At 43.7% G+C, this 21494-nt stretch overlaps 2 protein-coding genes across 7 annotated transcripts in view; one reads left to right on the top strand and one right to left on the bottom strand.

Moving 5' to 3' along the window:
- LOC137439481 (mast/stem cell growth factor receptor Kit) overlaps positions 1-4980 on the top strand; it is a 61892-nt gene extending 56912 nt beyond the window's left edge. For both annotated transcript variants that reach the window (XM_068135257.2, XM_068135256.2), the window contains exons 14-19: positions 35-105; positions 226-332; positions 3400-3522; positions 3698-3809; positions 3966-4065; positions 4272-4980. In XM_068135257.2, coding sequence (XP_067991358.2) covers positions 35-105; positions 226-332; positions 3400-3522; positions 3698-3809; positions 3966-4065; positions 4272-4371 — 613 coding nt within the window. In that variant the 3' untranslated portion in view covers positions 4372-4980. The remainder of the gene's footprint in view (positions 1-34; positions 106-225; positions 333-3399; positions 3523-3697; positions 3810-3965; positions 4066-4271) is intronic.
- A 9234-nt stretch (positions 4981-14214) lies between these two features.
- The window catches only part of CHM (CHM Rab escort protein), a 1037168-nt gene continuing 1029888 nt past the window's right edge, over positions 14215-21494 (bottom strand). For all 5 annotated transcript variants that reach the window (XM_078768407.1, XM_068135243.2, XM_068135241.2 and 2 more), the window contains 5 exons: positions 17847-17943; positions 17103-17195; positions 16730-16884; positions 16460-16570; positions 14215-15037 (listed from right to left, as the gene is read on the bottom strand). In XM_078768407.1, the coding sequence (XP_078624533.1) occupies positions 14972-15037; positions 16460-16570; positions 16730-16884; positions 17103-17195; positions 17847-17943 (522 nt within the window). In that variant the 3' untranslated portion in view covers positions 14215-14971. The remainder of the gene's footprint in view (positions 15038-16459; positions 16571-16729; positions 16885-17102; positions 17196-17846; positions 17944-21494) is intronic.

Genomic DNA, 21494 nt, shown 5'->3' with positions numbered 1-21494 from the left:
TTCATTTTTCTTTGTTGACTACTTCTGCCCACAGAGGGAACACCATCTTTGTGAATACAGACATGTATGTGTGTGGAACAGAGTTGAAGAAGCAGTTGCTGGCAGGTACTGTTTTTGCTTAGCAGATATTAACATCATCAGCTTTCCGATTCAAACCAAAATATTCAGCATCTTTGCGGAGGTTGTTTTTGCCTCGGTACTGTACCATTCTTTATACCTTTCCAGGCTGTGTCGAGGAGGATTATGAAGTTGAAGGGCCACTCAAAATGGACGACCTCTGGAACTTTGGTCAGCAAGTGGCTGATGGAATGGCTTTCTTGGCAGCAAAAAATGTAACTTCCTTTCACCCATTTTTTTTTTTAACAATACTCGCATTGAACCCGCCACTTCGCTGACCGTAGTTGAACAACATAACTTGTATAGGTTACAGTACAGTAATACAGTTTGACAGTTGATATTTTCAATATTTTTTTTGTATTCCAGAAACATTTTGTTTACTGCCAACAACCCAACATTAAATTTAGCAATACGGACACTTATTAGCCAAAAAACAATATTGTGGATTAGTTTTATGTTCCCAGGGATCAGACGTTATGTCGGGTTTTTTTTCAAGTTGCAAAATGCAATTTTCATTGAGACATGGATAATACACCACCGTAAAGCCCTCGCCTAACGCTTGGCGTAATGCCATCTTGCTAAATCCGTCATCCGGATGCCTAGAATCTGGCATTGAGCACGTCGCCTATGGACGTCAGATAGTGGGTTATGATGTTCAACTGCTGTCAGAAAAGTGACTGGAAGGGTTGAGTGCTGGATTCTGGGATGACATCCCTAGAGGCCTAGCCTAGTGTTAGACATAACGCCCCAATGACGTTCCAGCGAAAACAGCGTGACAGACAGTGGCGGACAGACGGAGAAACCCTGCTACTTCTAAATACAGACTATGCTTGCCAAAGCTACCAATGTTATTACTACAACAACAACAACAACATGCATTTTAAGGCCATTTTCCCTGCTAGAGTGGGGGTTAGCCTTGCGGTCCCCATGACAATCTTCTCCATTTTGCCCTATTTTCTGCATCTCTCCTTGTTAACCCCCTTGCCCGTATTTCTTCTTCCACCATCTTTAGCCAAGTCTTTCTCGGTCTTCCCCGTCCTGTACTTCCTTCTACATCAATTTCCATCACTCTTCTCAACCAGTCACTTTCATCCTTCCTCAACACATGACCAAACCATCTCAGCCTGTTCCTCTTCACAGCATCAATCACAGGCTCTATTCCCATCATCTTTCGCAATTCATCATTTGTCTTCCTCTCTCTCAACGATACTCCGCACATCCATCGAACCATTCGCATTTCCACCCTTTCCAATGTTATTACTAGGTTATTTTAAATAATTTAAATGTTGTTGGTGTGCATAGAGGGAGCTGCAAATGGAGGAAATGTTGAGTTGGATCTTGGAGACGGCATGAAGCTGGAAGGTGTGAAAACATTTTGTTACCTCGTAGACATGCTGAATGGAGAAGGTGGATCAGACTCGGCAACGGTTGCTCGAGTGAGATGTGCATGGAAGATGTTTCGGGAACTGAGTGGCGTGCTGATGATGAGGGGAGTGTCGTTGAAGCTGAAGGGAAAGGTGTATTGTTACGTGGTCCTCCCGGTAACTACCTGGTCTTGGTGACCCCCGGACCGTGGGAGGAACCCCGCCAGAAAGATAGATGATTTATACGCTTTCGTAACGCAATCAATATGAAAGACACAACAATTCAAGTCAATAAGAAACCCCCACACCAAGGATCCGGATTAATGGATAATATATTCCCAATCAATCAACAACAATCAACCCTCAATCAACAATATTACTAAGATGTAGACTCATCAACAATAGCTCTAAGATGGCCATCTTATATATTCCTCCCCTTGAGCCCCACTCACGGCTCCCTCCATGGTCAATGTCTCTCACAATGTCTCGGGGCCCCTGTAGTTCGATCTCCGCACGCAGGCGGTGGAACGGACCCTTCCTGACGTGCTTCAACCGTGCACGTCCCGTACCGGGAATGGCCGCTGCAGCGGACACCTCCTCGGCAGCCCACCGAGGTCGGTGCTCGTGATCGCAGCTCCGGGGCTCGCAAAGCGCGCGAGGCCCCAGGCGCCTGCCGTACGCGTCCTTGTAGACGATGAGGTGAACGGTGCCGGACGCTTGGTTCCGTGCAGGAACCCACGGCAACTTGACGCGTAACCGGTAATTACCCCGCGCAGGTAACTCCTTTCGCCAGACGGGCTTTTACACTCAGCATTCCCAACGCTGATCAATATCGACGCCGCTCGTGTCGGAGCTGGGCGATGAGCAGAAGATGGCCGCTTTCTCCCCGGACCTCGTGTCTTTTTCTTCTTCCGGTTCACCATCCCGTTTCCGGCCTCCTGTTATCAGGAGCGCCTCTAACCATTTAACCACAACAACCTTTAATAGAATAAACATTAATAAGCAATGACCTGAATAGTAATTCACATAAATCCGGAATCCGGAACAGTATGCTGCATGTGTGAGAAGTGTTATGATTTATGGGAGCGAGACATGGGTAATGAACATAGAGCAGCAACGAAGGCTGCAAAGGGTGGAAATGCGAATGGTTCGGTGGATGTGCGGAGTATCGTTGAGAGAGAGGAAGACAAATGATGAATTGCAAAAGATGCTGGGAATAGAGCCTGTGATGGATGCTGTGAAGAGAAACAGGTTGAGATGGTTTGGTCATGTGTTGAGGAAGGATGAAAGTGACTGGTTGAGAAGAGTGATGGAAATGAATGAAGAAGGAAGTAGAGGACGGGGAAGACCGAGAAAGACTTGGCTAAAGATGGTGGAAGAAGAAATGCGGTCAAGGGGAGATGCAGAAAATAGGGCAAAATGGAGACGATTGTCATGGGGACCGCAAGGCTAACCCCCGCTCTAGCAGGGAAAATGGCCTTAAAATGCCTGTTGTGTGTTTGTATGGTGTTTAGTTTGTTGTCACTTTGAATCCATGAATACATTATAAAACAGTTATTATGTATTTATCTTCCATGATGTCTGCCATTATACCACTCCCTAAAGTATTTGAATCCACCAATCTCAAGCTCTCCTAATTTTCTCATGGAGTGAACGTGTTATTTATACATCTTCCCCATTAATCTTTGGGCCTATGTGATGAACATGATGCAATACTCTGCACTTTGCAGTGCATGCTGACAATCAACTCACTAGGCCTTAGCGACATAAAGCTTTCCTCTTTGCCTAACAGCTGCAGCCAATGCTTCCCGAATTAAACAACTAAATCCTTGTTCACGTGACCCAAGCATGAGCAAAAGCCGATGTGATCAACTCAAACATCCTCTTCCCGTGACTTTACATAAGATGTCTTATTCAGTGTATTCATCGAGATCTTGCTGCACGGAACGTCCTGGTGGCCAGCCGTAAGGCACTCAAAATTGGAGACTTCGGACTCGCCCGGGATGTTGAAAAAGACACCAACTATGTGGTTACCGGCTCGGTAAGGTCCCACCTGACGGCTTCCACACCTGTTTAGGTCTTTCCTTCCAACACTTTGTTCTGTTTTGGCACCAGAATTTAGTTCTCTCAATCTCATAAGAAATTAATGTCGCTTAATTACCCAACGAGCTCGTTGAACAGCAATTCTGGGTATACATGTGTGCGTTATCCACTAGGTGCGGCTCCCTGTGAAATGGATGGCTCCAGAGAGCATCTTTGATGGAGTATACACTCCACAGAGTGATGTGTGGTCTTATGGAGTGCTTCTCTGGGAGATATTCTCACTGGGTGAGGCACACTTCCTTGAGGAAGCAAACGTCATTTCTGTGGTTTGACAGCTTCCCAGCCGCGCCATGTTTTTGTGAGGCTGTGGAGGTGAAAGTTTCATTATCCGACCTCCCCAATACTTCTACGCCCAATTTGCCGTGGTTCTCATTTGTTCAGGTGAAACCCCGTATCCAGACCGGCCAGTGGACACAGGGTTCTACAAGGAGATACGAAATGGATACCGTATGGCTCCTCCAGCTTTGTGCCCACAAATCATGTAAGGGAAGGGACCATTTGGCCTCTGTCTGTTATTCTTGACTTCTGTAATAATTCTGTGCATGTTTTTCTTTCTAAAATAAGAATAATCCTACAGACAGTCTCTTATCCTGGATATCCTTGTATTTTTGCGACAACTTTGCGATGATCTAATCATCTTCCACTCCGTCATGATCACATCATAAAAGCTTGAAATGTTTCCCGTAGGCATGCGATGATGCTTGCCTGCTGGGAAGAGCCACAGAAGAGACCTTCCTTCGAAAATATCTCCGAGTTCTTAAGAACCAGCAACAGACACTCTCCTTAGATTTGGGTAACTTTGTGTGTGTTTTTGAGTATTCAAAGGACCGGTATTTCAACACCAGAGAGCACTTGCTAGAACCAACAATCGATTGTGTTATCATGATATAATCCTCGATTCTGTGTATTGTAAGGATACTTGTAAAACGCAACAGTTTGCTTGAACCAAACTCTATATTTTTCTAATCCACTGTTCTTTGAAATACCCAGAGATCCGCTGAGCCAAAAACTGCCCGCCGTCCTTGTCGGTTCAGCAGAGGCAATGTATCCGCTTTATGACATCATCATGTAAATCGTGGCCATATCTATGTAGTTGTCGTGCTTCTAAAAACTTTCCCCATTTACACGCCAGCATTAAAAAATTTTTTTTTTTTTTACTTTCTAACACCTTTCATAATCCTCAAGCTTCCTTCTAATTTCATTTCAAGAGAAGCCCTTTTAGCACTGATGAATGCCATGCTTTGTTGCACAAGTAAGTTTAAGTTGGTGATATATTGATGAAGTTTAACTTTTAATCACATTACAAATGCAATTTTTGACAATACGGTATATTATACCTGCAAACTGTATTCCGTGCTCGCTGCAGTTGCTGTCTATTAAAGTAACAGATAACCAAGTCGGTTTATTACTGATTGATTTCTTCTCGGGATGTTTAATTCACGGGGAAGAATGGTATTGGAACCCACGTCCGGAGTGAAGAACCAAACACTCGACTAAACAACCATTCACATAAATTTAATTAATTTTCTCCACAAGTGTTTCATAGTCTTCAATAAATGTAAAATGTAATGGAAATCAGACTTTCAGCACTTTCAACCTTCTTTAAAGTCTTCAACCAATCATCTGAGGGACGGCACACACATTGATGAATCACCCCTGCCTGTTGGCTGGGCCGGGATTCAAACCAAGGCTAGAAAGCTTAGAGTTTAAGGTGCATACCTCCAGGTCGAGGCCAACCTGCCAGTCCACATCCAAACCCAATGGCTGCCTTAAATATATCTTGCAATATATCATTCCCCACTAGAGGGCGCGAATGTTTTCAATCTTTGCTGCAAGTAAACATTGGCTTCAGACCATGTGCAAAGTTGCGATGAAAAATACTCATAGTACAACATCTGTACAACAACCCACCATCTAAAAAATATTCCCCATTTAGAAATATTCCCCACCATCTAAAAAAATAATTAATTCCCCACCATACAACAAGGCATTTTAAGGCCATTTTCCCTGCTAGAGCGGGGGTTAGCCTTGCGGGCCCCGTGACAATCTTCTCCATTTTGCCCTATTTTCTACATCTCCCCTTGTTAACCCCTTGCCCGCATTTCTTCTTCCACCACCTTTAGCCAAGTCTTTCTCGGTCTTCCCCGTCCTCCACTTCCTTCTACATTCATTTCCATCACTCTTCTCAACCAGTCACTTTCATCCTTCCTCAACACATGACCAAACCATCTCAAACGGTTTCTCTTCACAGCATCCATTACAGGCTCCATTCCCATCATCTTTTGCAATTCATCATTTGTCTTCCTCTCTCTCAACGATACTCCGCACATCCACTGGACCATTCGCATTTCCACCCTTTCCAGCCTTCGTTGCTGCTCTACGTTCATTACCCCTGTCTCGCTCCCATAAATCATAACACTTCTCACACATGCAGCATTCACCTTTCCCTTCAGCTTCAACGACACTCCCCTCCTCGTCAGCACGCCACTCAGTTCCCGAAACTTCTTCCATGCACATCTCACTCGAGCAACCTTTGCCGAGTCTGATCCACCTTCTCCATTCAGCATGTCTCCGAGGTAGCAAAATGTTTTCACAGCTTCCAGCTTCATGCCGTCTCCAAGATCCAACTCAACATTTCCTCCATCTGCAGCTCCCTGTGCACACCTTACACTTGAATGTAGCTGCCTCACTGGTTAATGACCGCCTCAGACCACGACATTTTTGATGAACCCACTCAGCGCACATTGTACATTGAATGGAGTTCACTCTGACACCCTTCCTGCATACAGCACATGGCCACTTCCTAGTTCTTTCCACCTCAACACATGCTTTACCACTTGCCATCACCTTCGTCTTTCTGATATTCACCTTCAGACCTTTTGCCTCCATACATTCCTTCCACTTGTTCATCTTCTCCTTCAGTCCATCCATACTCTCCGCAATCAACACCAGATCATTTGCATACAACAACTCCCACGGTAAACCGTCCTTTACGTTCCGAGCCAGCACATCCATCACAGCTACAAATAGTAGTAGACTTAGTACTGACCCTGATGCACTCCCACCTTCACCTCAAACTCACCACTGTTACCGTCCTTCGTCCTTACAGCTGTGCGCGCTCTTTTGTACATTGCCATCACTACTCTGATCAACCATTCCTCCACTCCTAACTTCCTCAATGCCCATGTCACTACTTCACGTGCAACCCTATCAAATGCTTTCTCCAGATCAACAAACTCAAGAAACAACTTCTTCCTCTTCTCCATGTACTTCTCCTGCAACTGCCTTACAATTAAAAGTGCGTCTGTCGTTCCTCTTCCAGGCATAAATCCAAACTGCATTTTGTCGATCTTCACTTTCTTCCTTATCCTCCTCTCCAACACCCTTTCCAATACCTTCATTCCATGCTCCAATAACTTTATCACTCGATACGAGCCACAGTCCAGAGGGTCACCTTTCCTCTTGTATAGAGGGAAGAGGGTACTCAGTTCCCAATCCACTGGAATGCGGCCTTCTTTCACCACTAGATTGCAGATCTCTGTCATTCTGTTCACACCCCAACTTCCCGCTGCCTTCAACATATCTCCCACAACTCCTGTCGGCCCTCGCGCTTTTCTACTCTTCATTGCTTTTATCGCTTCCTCAACTTCTTTCTCAGTTATCTTCTCTGCTGGTCCTAAAACTGGGTTACTCTCTAAGTTGCCATCCCATTCATTCTCTGCATTCAACAGCATTTCCATATTTCTCTTCCATCTTGCTTTAATTACATCTGGGTCCACAACGATTTGTCCCACTTCATCCTTCAAGCAACTCACCCCCATCACATCACACCTCTCTTTCGCTATCTGCTTTGCAATCCTGAATACGCTCTCTGACCCTCTTCTGAATCCAAGCGTTCTCCGAACATTTTCCTACATGCCTCCTGTGCCTTTGCTTCCTCTTTCTTTGCAGCCTTCTTGGCTGCATTATAACTTTCTTGCTCTGCCTGTTCTGCCCCCGTACCCTTCGCCTTCTGCCACTATTTGAACTTCTTCCTCTTCTCGTCAATCCGCTTTCCAACTTCATCATCCTACCACCATGTTTCCGAGTGCCTCGGTGGTCCTTTTGTCCATCCACATACCTCACCAACGGCTCCCAACAGACTATCTTTCATTGACATCCAACCACTTTCAAGGTCAACCTCATCATCCTCTACCATACTCAGCCTCTCTTTTAATGCCTCCCTAACTGTCACCTCTTTCAACCTCCACACCTTCATTCTCGGTTGGTACTTCACCCGCCGAGCTCTCCTCGCACCTTTCACCCTTATGTCGCAGACAACCAAGTGGTGCTGTGAAGGAGCTTCCTCCCCCGGGATCACCTTTGTGTCCCGGAGGTGCCCCCTATCTCACCTACGCACCATCAGGTAGTCAACGGTTGTCGTGGACCCACCTGACGTGTATGTAACAAGCTTATTCTCCTCTTTCTGGAACTGAGTATTACAAATCAACAAACCAGCTCCATCAGCAAACTCCAAAATCCTTTCACCTTCACCATTTCTCACACCATATCCGTAACTCCCATGAACTCACTCGAAACCGTCCATACTCCTTCCTACATGTCCATTTAGGTCTCCTCCTACCACAAAAACTTCCTCATCTTTCACGTTTTCCATCAGCTTCTCTATAGCACACCAGAACCTGTCCTTCTCTTCATCGATCCGACCGACCTGCGGAGCATATCCCGAGATGATGTTCACCAAGAGCTTTCCAATCATCATTTTCACCATCATCAACCTTTCACTCACTCTTGTCACACTCACCACACTGTCTACAAACTCCTCAGAAAACAGGACACCAACACCATGCAGGCCTTCCCGGCACCTTTGCCACACAAACTTGTATTTCTGTCCCTGCCTACCCTACACTATTTTCACACCACTTCCCTTCCATCTCGTCTCCTGCACACAACATATGTCCACTCTTCTTCTGACCAATACTTCCACCACTTCTCCTGATCTCCCTGTCATTGTCCCTACATTCCATGTCCCAAACCTCAGAAACCGATCTCCACTGGGGCATCAGAAGTTTCGTTGTCATAAATGGAGTGATTTCCACCCTTGCTTTGATCGGGTTCCCCATCCTTGAGTTTTGACGAGAGGGGAGGAGGACGCCCACGGGGTACTTCGGGCTGAACCCTGCCCATATGTCGTTATAATTGTCATGGTTCCCTTTTTGAGGCAATGTTTTTATGGCCGGATGCCGTTCCTGATGCCAACCCTTTTCGTCGCCTCTTACGACATGCAGGGATACGGTGCAGCTATTCTAAACCGGGGTACACACCGCCCCATTTGAATATACTAGGGCATGCCCGTACTATATCTATATCTAAAATTATATCCCCCCCCTCTATTTACATGAAATGGTTTGGTCCAAAGCGAACGGCTTGCGAGTACGGTGACAATCCCCCCCCCCCCCTCTATTTACATGAAATGGTTTGGTCCAAAGCGAACGGCTTGCGAGTACGGTGACAATCCCCCCCCTCTATTTACATGAAATGGTTTGGTCCAAAGCGAACGGCTTGCGAGTACGGTGACAATCCCCCCCCTCTATTTACATGAAATGGTTTGGTCCAAACCGAACGGCTTGCGGAGTTTGGTAAAGAAATCGCCATAGCTCGGTAACTACTTGTCCGATTAATATGAAACCTTGAAAAGGCACATCCTCGGGTCCCCAGCAATATACCTGGCAAGTTTCAAGTATATCGGACTGGTAGTTGTCGAGAAACAGCGGTCACAGACAAACATACATACATACATACATACAAACATACAAACATACAAACATACACACAGAGATTACTGGAATTATAGATAGATACAGCAGGATATCTCAAAAAGTTGTAAACGGATGATTTTGATTAAATGTGATTCTGAATTGTGATTTTCTGGTCTACCCTGGGATACAAAATGTAAACTGTTCACCTGGCGGAGGGAGGTATGCTCTCTACTGAGTGCCGTTCTAGTTACCCTTGTCGCATTATTTCAGTGGACAAAACATGATGGGATGTTTTTAATACTACCTATTGACCATGTTTTCACTTCTCACAACTGATCACTTGGCCTCGGTTCTATCGTGAATGGAATCCCCAAAAACATAAAGGATACGCCTTGAAACTCGAACTTGTTCTGTAACTTATCAAAATAAAAACACGTACCATGTTTCAGTTGAATGGTATTGGGAAAAAAAAGTTTTTTTTTAAACCACAGGTGGGACGGACAGACAGAGAGCAAACCTGTCGTCCTCTCCGGTGAAACCAGTAATGGACTAATAAACACGTGACAACTTGGTCTGCAGAGAAGAGCTGTTATTCACCTTTGTGAGACAACTCTTTATCACCTGTACAGCTCTCTCAACCTGACCATTATAAGTGGGTTTAACAGGAGCACTGCGATGGTGCTAGTCCCATTCTATTTCAAGAAATCCTGAAACACCGCAACCGTTTCGCCTCTGCAAATGCCTTACTATACCGGGGGTGACCACTGTGACCTCGAGGTTGTAGCTTGTGGAGAGGATCAAGGACATTGCTTAGATTCAGAAGGAAGTTACAGCAATAGTTCAACATACCTAGGAATTATTTAAGCTCCTTAGTGATCATAGGAGCAGTCTTAGACTTGATAGGCCTTATGCTATCGGCACTGACAACGTGACCAATAAATTCCATTTCTGGTAACATAAATTTATGCTCGTCATGTTTCACCTTAACACCAGCTTCGACAAGACCTTTGAGAACCATATGTATGACCATACCATATGCTGTCTTTTGATTAAATCTATCGGCTGAAGTGATGGGTAAGTACACGTAACAGGTATTTCAGGATTGGTAGGTGGTGGTCACTTTTTCACAGATGCTCACTTTTCACCATGGAAATGTCACCCATTCTATTACACAAAAAAACTACCTTGTATAAAGATTGACTTTCTATGCTCTCGCTACTTCTTTCAGAACTGTGCGTTTTTGTTCTTATTGTACACCGCTCCTTTCCTATGCCACCTCCAGGCATTGCAAATCGTCATTGCCGGGCACCGAAGGGGGCTCGGCAGTGACGCACGCTGAAAGAGAGTACTCAGTTTTCACTCTGGTTTCTTGTTTGTTTTCTTGTTTGTTTTCTTGGTTGTCCGGACGATATCTCAGCCATCCTTTGAGCTAGGAAGCTGAAATTTCGGCACAGTAGTGAGCAAGTCCTTTGTCAAATACGGTATTTTTTGTTTTTTGAATAATCAATTAATTGAGGAGTTATTTAATTATTAGCGTTTAATTAAGTACTTATTTAATTAATTAAATTTCATTTATCTTCTGACCATTATTAACTCAGGCACCTTTTGAGTTAGGAAGCTGATATTTGGACATGCCAATGACCAGGTGATTTGGCTGCAAAGGATATTTTTGATTTATTAATTAATCAATTAATCGATTAATTATTTAATTATTCGATTAATGACAAAAAAATTTTTTTTTTTTAAGTTACAGATTCTGATGAAATAGTGGTAGTTTATGTGTTCTCTGACCAAATTGATTAATAATTTAATTTTTTTATGATTATTATTTATTTATTTTCATTATTAATCATTTATTTATTTTCTTTCTCATTTGGCCAATATCTCAGGCACCTTTTGAGCTGGGAAGCTAATATTTGGACATGAGTGACCAAGTGATGTGGCTATCAAGGATATTTTTGATTTATTGATTAATCATTTCATCTATTAAGTATTTATTGATTAATCGATTAATTATTTATTGAGTAATCAATTAATTATTTAATTTTATATAAATGACTTATTTAATTAAATTTCTAAAAGATACATCTTCGGATGAAGCACTACTGGTTTAGTTATGCGATTAGCCAATTGATTATGAAAATATTTTGTGATAATCTTTTATTGATTTTAATTATACAATTAATCAATCAATTAGTGTACACCTCTCCCTCCCAATGCAGCCTCAATGAGCTGCACTGCGGTATTGCCGGGCGCCAGAGGCGCCCCGGCAATGCCGCGCTGCAGCATATTTAATTATTTGGCATGGGGCGGTGTACTTTGAATGTATGTGTACTTGTTTCCATTTTAATCACTTTCTCTTCTCCCGCTCCCCCTACACTCCACTCGCTATCCTCCTTTTTGGGGGTGGGTTAAATCATTTTGCCCCCCAACCAAAATGTTTAGGGGGCACCACTCCCCACTTATGGTGCATACCCACGCACACAAACACACTTCTCCTTTTAGCAATTAAAAAATGTACTATACTTTCACTTGTGGCCTCACTCAGTACCAAACAAAATATATATTTATAAGAGCCCTCAGTTCACAATTCCACTCTCCCCCAGTTTAAACTTATCTGTGCATTCAGGAACCCAGACTTGACCTTCCCAAAGGAGTTAAAAAGCACCCAAACCAGGTACAGTGTGCCCCTCAGGGATGTCTCATGTAAATATAGCTGGCATAAGCTTTGTGTATATTCATGTCATAAGGACGTCTTTTGTCGAAGAGGTGGTAACCATTACGTTGTTGATGATGTACGGCATAGTCTTAAATTGTCCACACGAATTAAATAAATCATCAAGCCTGACATGGTCACACAAGGCGCTCCCACAAGGTTCAAAGTCCGTCACTGGCAGCGATGGTCAGGGGTTTGAGTAGAACACCATATATGACCTGGTTGGAACGCACATGCGCAGAGGCGCACACTTTCTCTCGGATACTTTTCCAAATAATTCAGCTTTTTAATCTTTGTGATCCACTTTAGCCAACAGTCCTCATCTCACACGCACGATATACAGTGCATTCAGAAAGTATTCAGACCCCTTCACTTTTTTCACATTTTGTTATGTTGCAGCCTTGTGCTGAAATCGTTCAAATTCATTTTTTCCTCATCAATCTACACTCAATACCCCATAATGACAAAGAGAAAACAGGATTTTAGAAAGTTTTGCAAATTTATTAAAAAGAAAAAACTGAAATATCACATTGACATAAGTATTCAGACCCTTAACTCAGTACTTAGTTGATGCACCTTTGGCAGCGATTACAGCCTCGAGTCTTCTTGGGTATGATGCGACAAGCTTTGCACACCTGGATTTGCGGATTTTCTGCCATTCTTCTCTGCAGATCCTCTCAAGCTCTGTCAGGTTGGATGGGGACCGTCGGTGGACAGTCATTTTCAGGTCTCTCCAGAGATGTTCGATTGGGTTCAAGTCAGGGCTCTGGCTGGGCCACTCAAGGACCTTCACATAGTTGTCCCGAAGCCACTCCTGCGTTGTCTTGGCTGTGTGCTTAGGGTTATTGTCCTGTTGGAAGGTGAACCTTCGACCCAGTCTGAGGTCCTGAGCACTCTGTTTCAGGTTTTCATTAAGGGTATCTCTGTACTTTGCTACGTTCATCGCTCCCTCAACCCTGACCAGTCCCCCAGTCCCTGCTGCTGAAAAACACCCCCACAGCATGATGCTGCCACCACCATGCTTCACCGTTGGGATGGTATTGGGCAGGTGATGAGCGGTGCCTGGTTTCCTCCAGACATGACGCTTAGAATTGAGGCCAAACAGTTCAATCTTGGTTTCATCAGACCACAGCATCTTGTTTCTCACAGTCTGAGGGTCCTTTAGGTGTCTTTTTGCAAACTCCAAGCGGGCTTTCATGTGTCTTTCACTGAGGAGAGGCTTCCGTCTGGCCACTCTGCCATAAAGCCGAGATCGATGGAGTGTTGCAGTGATGGTCGTCCTTCTGGAGGTTTCTCCCATCTCCTCACAGAATTTCTGGAGCTCAGCCAGAGTGACCATCGGGTTCTTGGTCACCTCTCTCACCAAGGCCCTTCTCCCCCGATTGCTCAGTTTGGCCGGGCGGCCAGCTCTAGGAAGAGCCCTGGTTGTTCCAAACTTCTTCCATTTAAGAATTATGGAGGCCACTGTGCTCTTGGGAACCTTCAATGCAGCAGAAGTTTTTTTGTAGGCCTCCCCTGATCTGTGTCTCGACACAGTCCTGTCTCTGAGCTCTGCAGACAGTTCCTTCGACCTCATGGCTTGGTTTTTGCTCTGATATGCATTGTCAGCTGTGAGACCTTATATAGACAGGTGTGTGCCTTTCCAAATCATGTCCAATCAATTGATTGGAGGTGGACTCCAATCAAGGTGTAGAAACATCTCAACGATGATCAAGAGAAATGGGAGGCACGTGAGCTAAATTTCAAGTGTAATAGCAAAGGGTCTGAATACTTATGTCAATGTGATATTTCAGTTTTTTCTTTTTAATAAATTTGCAAAACTTTCTAAAATCCTGTTTTCTCTTTGTCATTGTGAGGTATTGAGTGTAGATTGATGAGGGAAAAATGAATTTAAACGATTTCAGCATAAGGCTGCAACATAACAACATGTGAAAAAAGTGAAGGGGTCTGAATACTTTCTGAATGCACTGTACATTAACCTACCTCAATGACCGCTTTTGCTAAGGGTTTCTGCGGATGCGTGCCGAGCATTCTGGGGCGGATTATGTCACTTCTAAAGGCCCGTATTGACCAACATGGATGCATGATGGTTGAACAAAGGTTTTAGCTTTGGCAACCCAATTAAATATGTATTGGTGTTGAGAGAGAACACATCCTCTATCTGATAACATTTTATTGATGGGGAAAAATAAAATAAGCAACTGACAGCATTTTCGGAATCGATTTCCTCCACACCTCTGAATCGCATCGCAAAATGGTTATTCGTAAACTCGAGCAATTCCCACCTTAAGCTAACCCTTTCGAGCAGATGTGCAACGGCATTCCATCTGGGATGCATCCTTTACATTTTTACAAGGTTTCTCCCTGTATGAATACCTCGATTCTAACACAAGTCTAAAGGTGACTGGAGGTTCTCAAAAAAACACGTGAAACATGGAAAAGCAAAGGAATCCATTTTTGAACAGAGCAAACGGGCCTGGCGATATTATATTACAGGAAAGTGCAAGTATCCATCAATACGGTAACGTACCTGGTGGACTGCTTCGTGGATTCCAGACTCGTATATCTTTTAGTGTACAGTCGGCACAAACAATCCATCATGTTCTACATCGATTGAAAAAGAATAAATAAGAATAAAACACTTAAGTAAAGCTGAAAGCCTCAAACGGAGAAACAAGCAAAGCCGCCCCCTGTTTCCAAGGCGCACTTGGAAACTTCGACAAATCGCAAACGTTGCAAAAAATAAAAAAGCGATATGGATCGAAGGGATTTTCCAACTCAAACCGACTGACTCTGCAACAGTATAACCGCCCGCCATGACAATTAAGAACGCAATCCCTTTGGAATTCAAAATATACAATTAACCCTTGACGTGGCAATTCATAAAACACAACAGTAAGAGAACAAGGCGCTCTTCATCGCTCCTCAGCATCATGAATCACAGCGTTATCTGTAGTGTCGTCATCGGTAAGATCTGGTGCCTGGAAATTGGAAGGGAACGGCACAAACCTGGAGGTTACTGACTATTGATTTATGGTGGGGAAAAAACGAGAAAGAATGAATCTGAGACAAACATGTTCAAGTTAAGTTAAGTTAGTGTTTTGAGATCATGATTTGATGAAAGAAAAGACAAAACGATACGATGTGCTAACTGCATCCTTGGAATCCCAATTTTCATTCCGAGCAAAATGCCGAGCATTGCCAAAGTATGCATTCATTCATTACCTTGCCACCCAAGGTTGACAGAGGTTATGTTTTCACTCCTGTCTGTCCATCTGTCTATGAACAGGATATCTCAAAGTTTTGGACAGATTCGGACAAAATTTGGTGGACAGGTTGTGTGTGTGATAAGGACAAAATGATTAGATTTTGGTGACGATCCGGATACGGATATAGATACTGGAATTTTAAAGTGATTCTTCAACATCGAGTGATAGGGCTAAACCCAATATGCAGTAGAGCACAGTATTTCAAAAAGTTGTGGACGGATTTGGATGAAACCTGGCAGACAGGTTAGGTGTATGACAAGGACGAATCGATTCGATTTTTGTGAAGGTCCAGATCCAGATACGAGAATGTTTATTTTAATATTCCAAGCAATTCTTAACCATTGAGAGATGGGACCAAAATGGTATATAGCATGATACCTCAAAAAGTTGTGGAAGGATTCGAAAGAAACTTGGCGGACAGGTTAGGTGTATGACAAGGACGAATCGATTCGATTTTTGTGGAGGTCCAGATCCAGATACGAGATTTTTTTTTAATATTCCAAGCGAAATATGTGGAAGGATTAGGACGAAACTTGGTGGATGCGTTGGATAAGTGCAAATAAGTAGCCAATTCGATTTTGGAGGTGGGGATTCAGATCCTGCCCATCAGTGGGATCCACAAAACGTGTTCAGCCTGGCGGAGGTATACGCTCTATCAAGTGCCGTTCTAGTTTGGGAAGCAGCCGATGGCTGCTGGTTGCATCATTGCTGGGAGTGTGGCTATGCCGCTGATGCAGTGCCCTCTGCAGGAAATTGTAATTTGTCAAGGGTGCATGCGAAAGCTCGCCTACTCTTCATGAAGGACACCGTGGGATCTTTAATGTCCACCAAACGAATAATTAATACTGGTGGATGCATGCCCTGTTCAATGTTTATCCGAGCGATGACACACATTGATGAATCGCCGTGCCTGTGAAACGCCACCACACCCGGATGGCAGGTTATAACTGGGTGAAGATTCAAACCCAGGCTTGATAGCTCAGAGGCAAGTGTGGCCAAAGCATTGTCATGGTACAAAATGTGTGGGACAGTTTACCATTACCTTCTCAATGTACACAATACTTTTATGGCCAATAATAGTTTCGACAAAGCATCCGTCCGGCACACCTTCAGCAAACCCAATTACTGGTGTACCTCTTCGGATGGATTTGTGGTATTACCCTCCCCATAGATGATGTCCTCGGGTTCTGGTGCTGGAGGGCAAAAGTCTTCTTCAGGATACATCCGTTGAAACAACACTTTGGCCTGCATAACGAAGAGGCAACGAAGAGTTCAAGTTTAAACATGGTACAATTTCCCGATTCCAGCCTGTCTCAGATTCCAGAGTGAACCGCACATGCAAAACTTGCAACAGCATCACATAAAAGTCCACACCGATCATATGAATGATGTTTCACCATTTACCTTCTCCACTGCAGCCTCAAAGTCCAGCTGGGGATCTGGTCTCGGGCAAAGGAGCAGGTTTAATGGAAGGTCCTGATAAGCGTCCATGTCACCCGTCGAGCCGCTCGTGGAGAAGTATGATGCCATGATCACGTGAGGTCGAGATGGTTCTGACTCTGAAGGATACGTATTTTATAAGTGCACATACATACGTATTGAAGGATTGCAACACTGCAATAGTTTAGAAGAAAGCTGGGTGAATGGTATTCAGTCTACCCAAACAGCAGCAGCAGCAACAACTGATAAAAACGTACAGTATACAAACCTCGTGTGAAATTATATTTTACCACTAATGCATCTTACACACGTAACAGTACAGGAGTAACATTTTTACCCGGCTCATTTTCAAAGTGGAAAAGTGGAGAGATGATTGGTGCCAGGTCGTCCCAAGGAGATCCAGAGCTTGGACAAGTAACGTGAACCAGGTCTGATAGAGGAAATGCAGAGGAATGGGAAATAGAGTAATTAGAAACTTCAAAAACATGATAAATCATGTTTCGTTTAATACTCAGTCAGAGGTATGGTAGAATCAATCCTCTCATGTACCATACTCTTCACAGAGCGTCGGTGCCGCCAAAGTAACCTCCTGAGTAAGGGTTATACTGGTTGGTTTGCCATGGCCTTCGCAGCAGTAGTTAGGGCAGGAATTTAGAATTTGTTCAGGGGGCCGACGATAGCTCGCCTACTCTTTGTGAAGGACACCATGGGGTCTTTAACATCCACCAACTAATGCCGGCAGACGTGGAGCCCAGTTTAATGTCCATTGGAGGGACGATACACACATTGATGAATCACCCTGCCTGTGAAAAACCAAGACGGCAGTTTATAGCTATGTCAGGATTCAAACCCAGGCTGGACAGCTTAGAGGTGACTGTATGACAGAATCTATCGAGCTTCAAAAACAAAAAGGGTGTGAAGAAGGTCAGACAACAGTCGAATGACTAGCTGCGCAGTCCAGGTACTCCCGTTGGTAGGGTACAAATCTTTAAATGTGCAATATTATTTTCTCAAAGTTAAACTTCAGCTGCTGCTCCTTTACTCAAAACTACATGGCATGGATGGAAGGTGAATCACCCACACGTGTCCGGCGCACAGGTCATAGTGGAAGGAGAAAGTTCAATAATGTTGACGGTTGTTCCATCTGGCCCTTTTCCTGGCATGCACAACACTGAAGCCTACAGGAAAAGCAAAGTGGGATGCAAAAAATAATAATACATTAATGCCACCAAAACCCACCTGTCTGATCCATCTCGCACTTGGATTATAGACGGGTCAATATACAACCAGAACAGCCGTACCCCAAAAAAATTGCAAATTTTAGTTTTATTGCATTTCCTTATATTTTAAGACTTACTTAGGAACATATCAAAAGTTGGACATAAATGGACCATGGGAAAGTAAAAATTTTTGACATGATAAAAATGTCACAAAACCATGCACGATTCACTACGTCGAAAACGTCTTTGGTTTTTTATTTTTGTTTCTTTTTGTTTATATAAATTAATTTGTTCCACTGAGACCAGCTGCAAAGGCAACATTTTATAACACTTGTTTCGTGTCTTTAACAATGTTTACATCTGCTACCTGACACATGTCTTTAACAATATGACCTCCCAGCATGTAGGCTAATGACCTAATTCCTCACTGGTAGTTGTGCAGCTTGACTGAGTAACAACTCCACATGAATGAGTTAATTACACCTAATTAGGACTCAATTGGACAACGTTGTATGGTAAACATTGGAGATACAATACAATACAACCAAGGAGATACAGTACAATACAACCAAGGCCAAGGCAGTAGCAAAAAGACAGGTAGGCCTATGCATACAATTGCCCCATATATTCTACATGTATTTTGTACTCCTACAACTGTAGTGTATGATGGTATTTATTTTCCAGGTTCTAGAGTTGTGGGGATGCATATTTATTTAATAGGAATGGGACCAGTTCATTGGGGGAAGGGGGGGGGGGGTTCTATCAGTGTGTTTTTCTTCTGGACTATACATATCTTTTCCTGGTGCACCTTGTGACTAAGCAACAGAGCCCTTGTATATAATTCATTTCAGATGCAGAAAGCAATGGGATGACCACTATGCAGATTATTCCATAGTATGTTTCCTCCTAATATATATCTTACATAAATATCTCTTTAGCTCTTAGCTCTTTCACGAGCCTCGATCTTGTATACAAAAAATAAAAATAAAAAAAAATCTCAGTTTCAGGGGCGGAGAATGCTCTGATGGCATTCAATGTATATGGCCAATGTAAATTGACTGCATGCTTCTAAAAGATCTCATTTTTGTATTTTCAGAGATAGAAAATGAACTCTTTATATGGTAAAGAGACCTGCCCTTTATGCCAAAGGGGATTGGACTGTGAGGAAACAGTATCAGTTCGTGAGAAAGGAGCAGAAGGCATCAACCGTGCAAGTGCCGAAAGGGGTGTTGACATCAGAATTCTAGCTGGTACCAGTGTTCACAAATCATGCCGAGTGAATCACATAAACAAAAAGGACATTGCTTTAACCAAGAAGGATCATGCGGAATCAGGTCCATCAGTCAAGAGGAGTGCTCGCATTTCCCTGGGACCATATGACAGTAAAACACATTGCCTTTTCTGCGGCACTGAAGTTAAGGAAGAGGGCCCAAAGCGAGGCCATGCAGAAACAGCCAGTTTTGGCTACGTGAAGACTGACGCATTTGTTAAAACTATATCAGTTCATTGCAAAACAAGGAGCGATGAATGGGCCCTTGCTGTTCAAGGCCGCATTGAATATTTTGAGGGTGATCTCCATGCAGCTGACTGTGTGTACCACAAGTCCTGCAACATTAATTTCCGCACAATGCGAGACATTCCACAACGGTTCAAGCCGACTGAGTCAAACAAGAGACGAAAAATGGGAAGGCCTAAGGACAGTGACCAGAATGAGGCTTTCGATAAGGTGTGCTCTTTTCTTGAAGACAATGATGAGGAACAGTTAACAATTACAGACCTCGTGGCTAGAATGGAACAATACCTGGGCGATAGTGAATCCAATGCATATGGGAACCAATACATGAAGGAACAGCTTAAAAAACGATATGGTGAATCTATATTCATGGCAGAGGGTAGAGGCTTAAAAGACATTGTGACATTCAGAGAAAAAATGTCCCAGATCCTCCGTGACCACTACAATGCACCACGAGAAGATGATGAAGAAGCACAAAAACGTGCAATTCTTCAGACTGCTGCAAAACTAATAAAAAGTGACATAAAAACAACAGTTGCACCACATGGGGATACATACCCAACTACTGCAGACCTAAGCCTTACTGCTGCATTGGGGTATGTCCCAACTAGCCTGCGATTCTTGCTGCAGCATCTTTTGGTCGGGAAAGATACATCTAGGGAGGTTGCTGGTATTGGACAAGCAGTCATCCAAGCAGTGCGTCCAAGGGCTGTAATTGCACCATTGCAGCTTGGTCTTGCAGTGCAAATGCATCACTTGTATAGGTCTCGTTTCTTGATAGATAGTCTATCAACCTTTGGCTTTTCCTCATCTTACTCCGAAGTGCAACGGTTTGAAGTAAATGCAGCCTCTTCTCTTGCTCCGGATGTGTTTGGAGGTGACACCGACATTCTTGATACATCCTTGTTATTTGCTGGAGACAATGTGGACCACAACATCATAACGTTGGATGGAAAGGGTACCTTTCATGGGATGGGCATGATAGCAGCTATTACACCAGGGCGTCAATCTAGCCACATCATATCTAGAAAGAAAATGTCTGACAGGAAGCTCGTCGAACTGACGAAGATCAATATAATAGATTACCGCTATGCAGAGCACGTCAACCGCAACCTCAAATTTCAGCCCCTCCCTTTGTTATCAATTTGTGATCGCCCAATTGACATATTATGGGAGATGTCATTTTGCTTCGAAAAGAGTGCACCAAATTGGCAAGGCATGATGCACTTTCTGCATGAGGAGTGTGATCACCCAGGGAAAGCCTCAATACAGTTTCTCCCAATGATTGATATGAACCCAGGTGACAAAACCTGCATCTTGTCAACTCTTGATTACCTGAGCAAACTTGCATCAAAACACAACATGCCAGCAATCATCACATTTGACCAACCGCTGTTTTGGAAGGCCTCTGAGATAGTGAATGCTCTTCCTGCTGATAACCCAATCCATAATGCAGTGCTACTGCTTGGGAGCTTCCACACATTAATGAATTTGTTGGGTGCCATTGGAAGTTTGATGGATGGAAGTGGACTGAAAGAGATCCTGGAAACAGTGTATGGTCAAAATGCTGTTGTGCACATGCTGAGTGGGAAGGCGGTGCAACGTGCTTTTCGTGGCCATTTGCTTGTGGATCAGTGTCTTACACGTCAGGTTGTTGGCAAGATTGTGGAAGTTGACCCTGGGTTTCAAGAACAAGTGGCAGAACTGGAGCGACTGTACATTTCCCTGGAGACTGTCGAAAGTGACACTATAGAGTCTGTGTTGCAATCAGAGTGCATTCATTTCATTGACAATAGATTGAATCAGGAAAGGAATAAACTTGCAAAGGACTCGAAAACCAGTGCACTTTGGATCAACTACCAGCGTATGTTGGGAATTGCAAGGGCACTTGTGGCAGCTGATCGGACGGGGTCCTGGGAGATGCATCTCCAAGCCATATCAGCTTGCTTGCCGATATTTGCAGCTGCTGGCCATCCCAATTACCTGAAGTCAGCTC

The sequence above is a fragment of the Myxine glutinosa genome, chromosome 14 (assembly GCF_964187855.1).
Source record: "Myxine glutinosa chromosome 14, kmMyxGlut1.1, whole genome shotgun sequence".
In the NCBI taxonomy this organism is placed as follows: Eukaryota; Metazoa; Chordata; class Myxini; order Myxiniformes; family Myxinidae; genus Myxine; species Myxine glutinosa.
The sequence above is the reverse complement of the archived record's forward strand: the minus strand, read 5'-3'. Positions and strand labels throughout refer to the sequence as shown.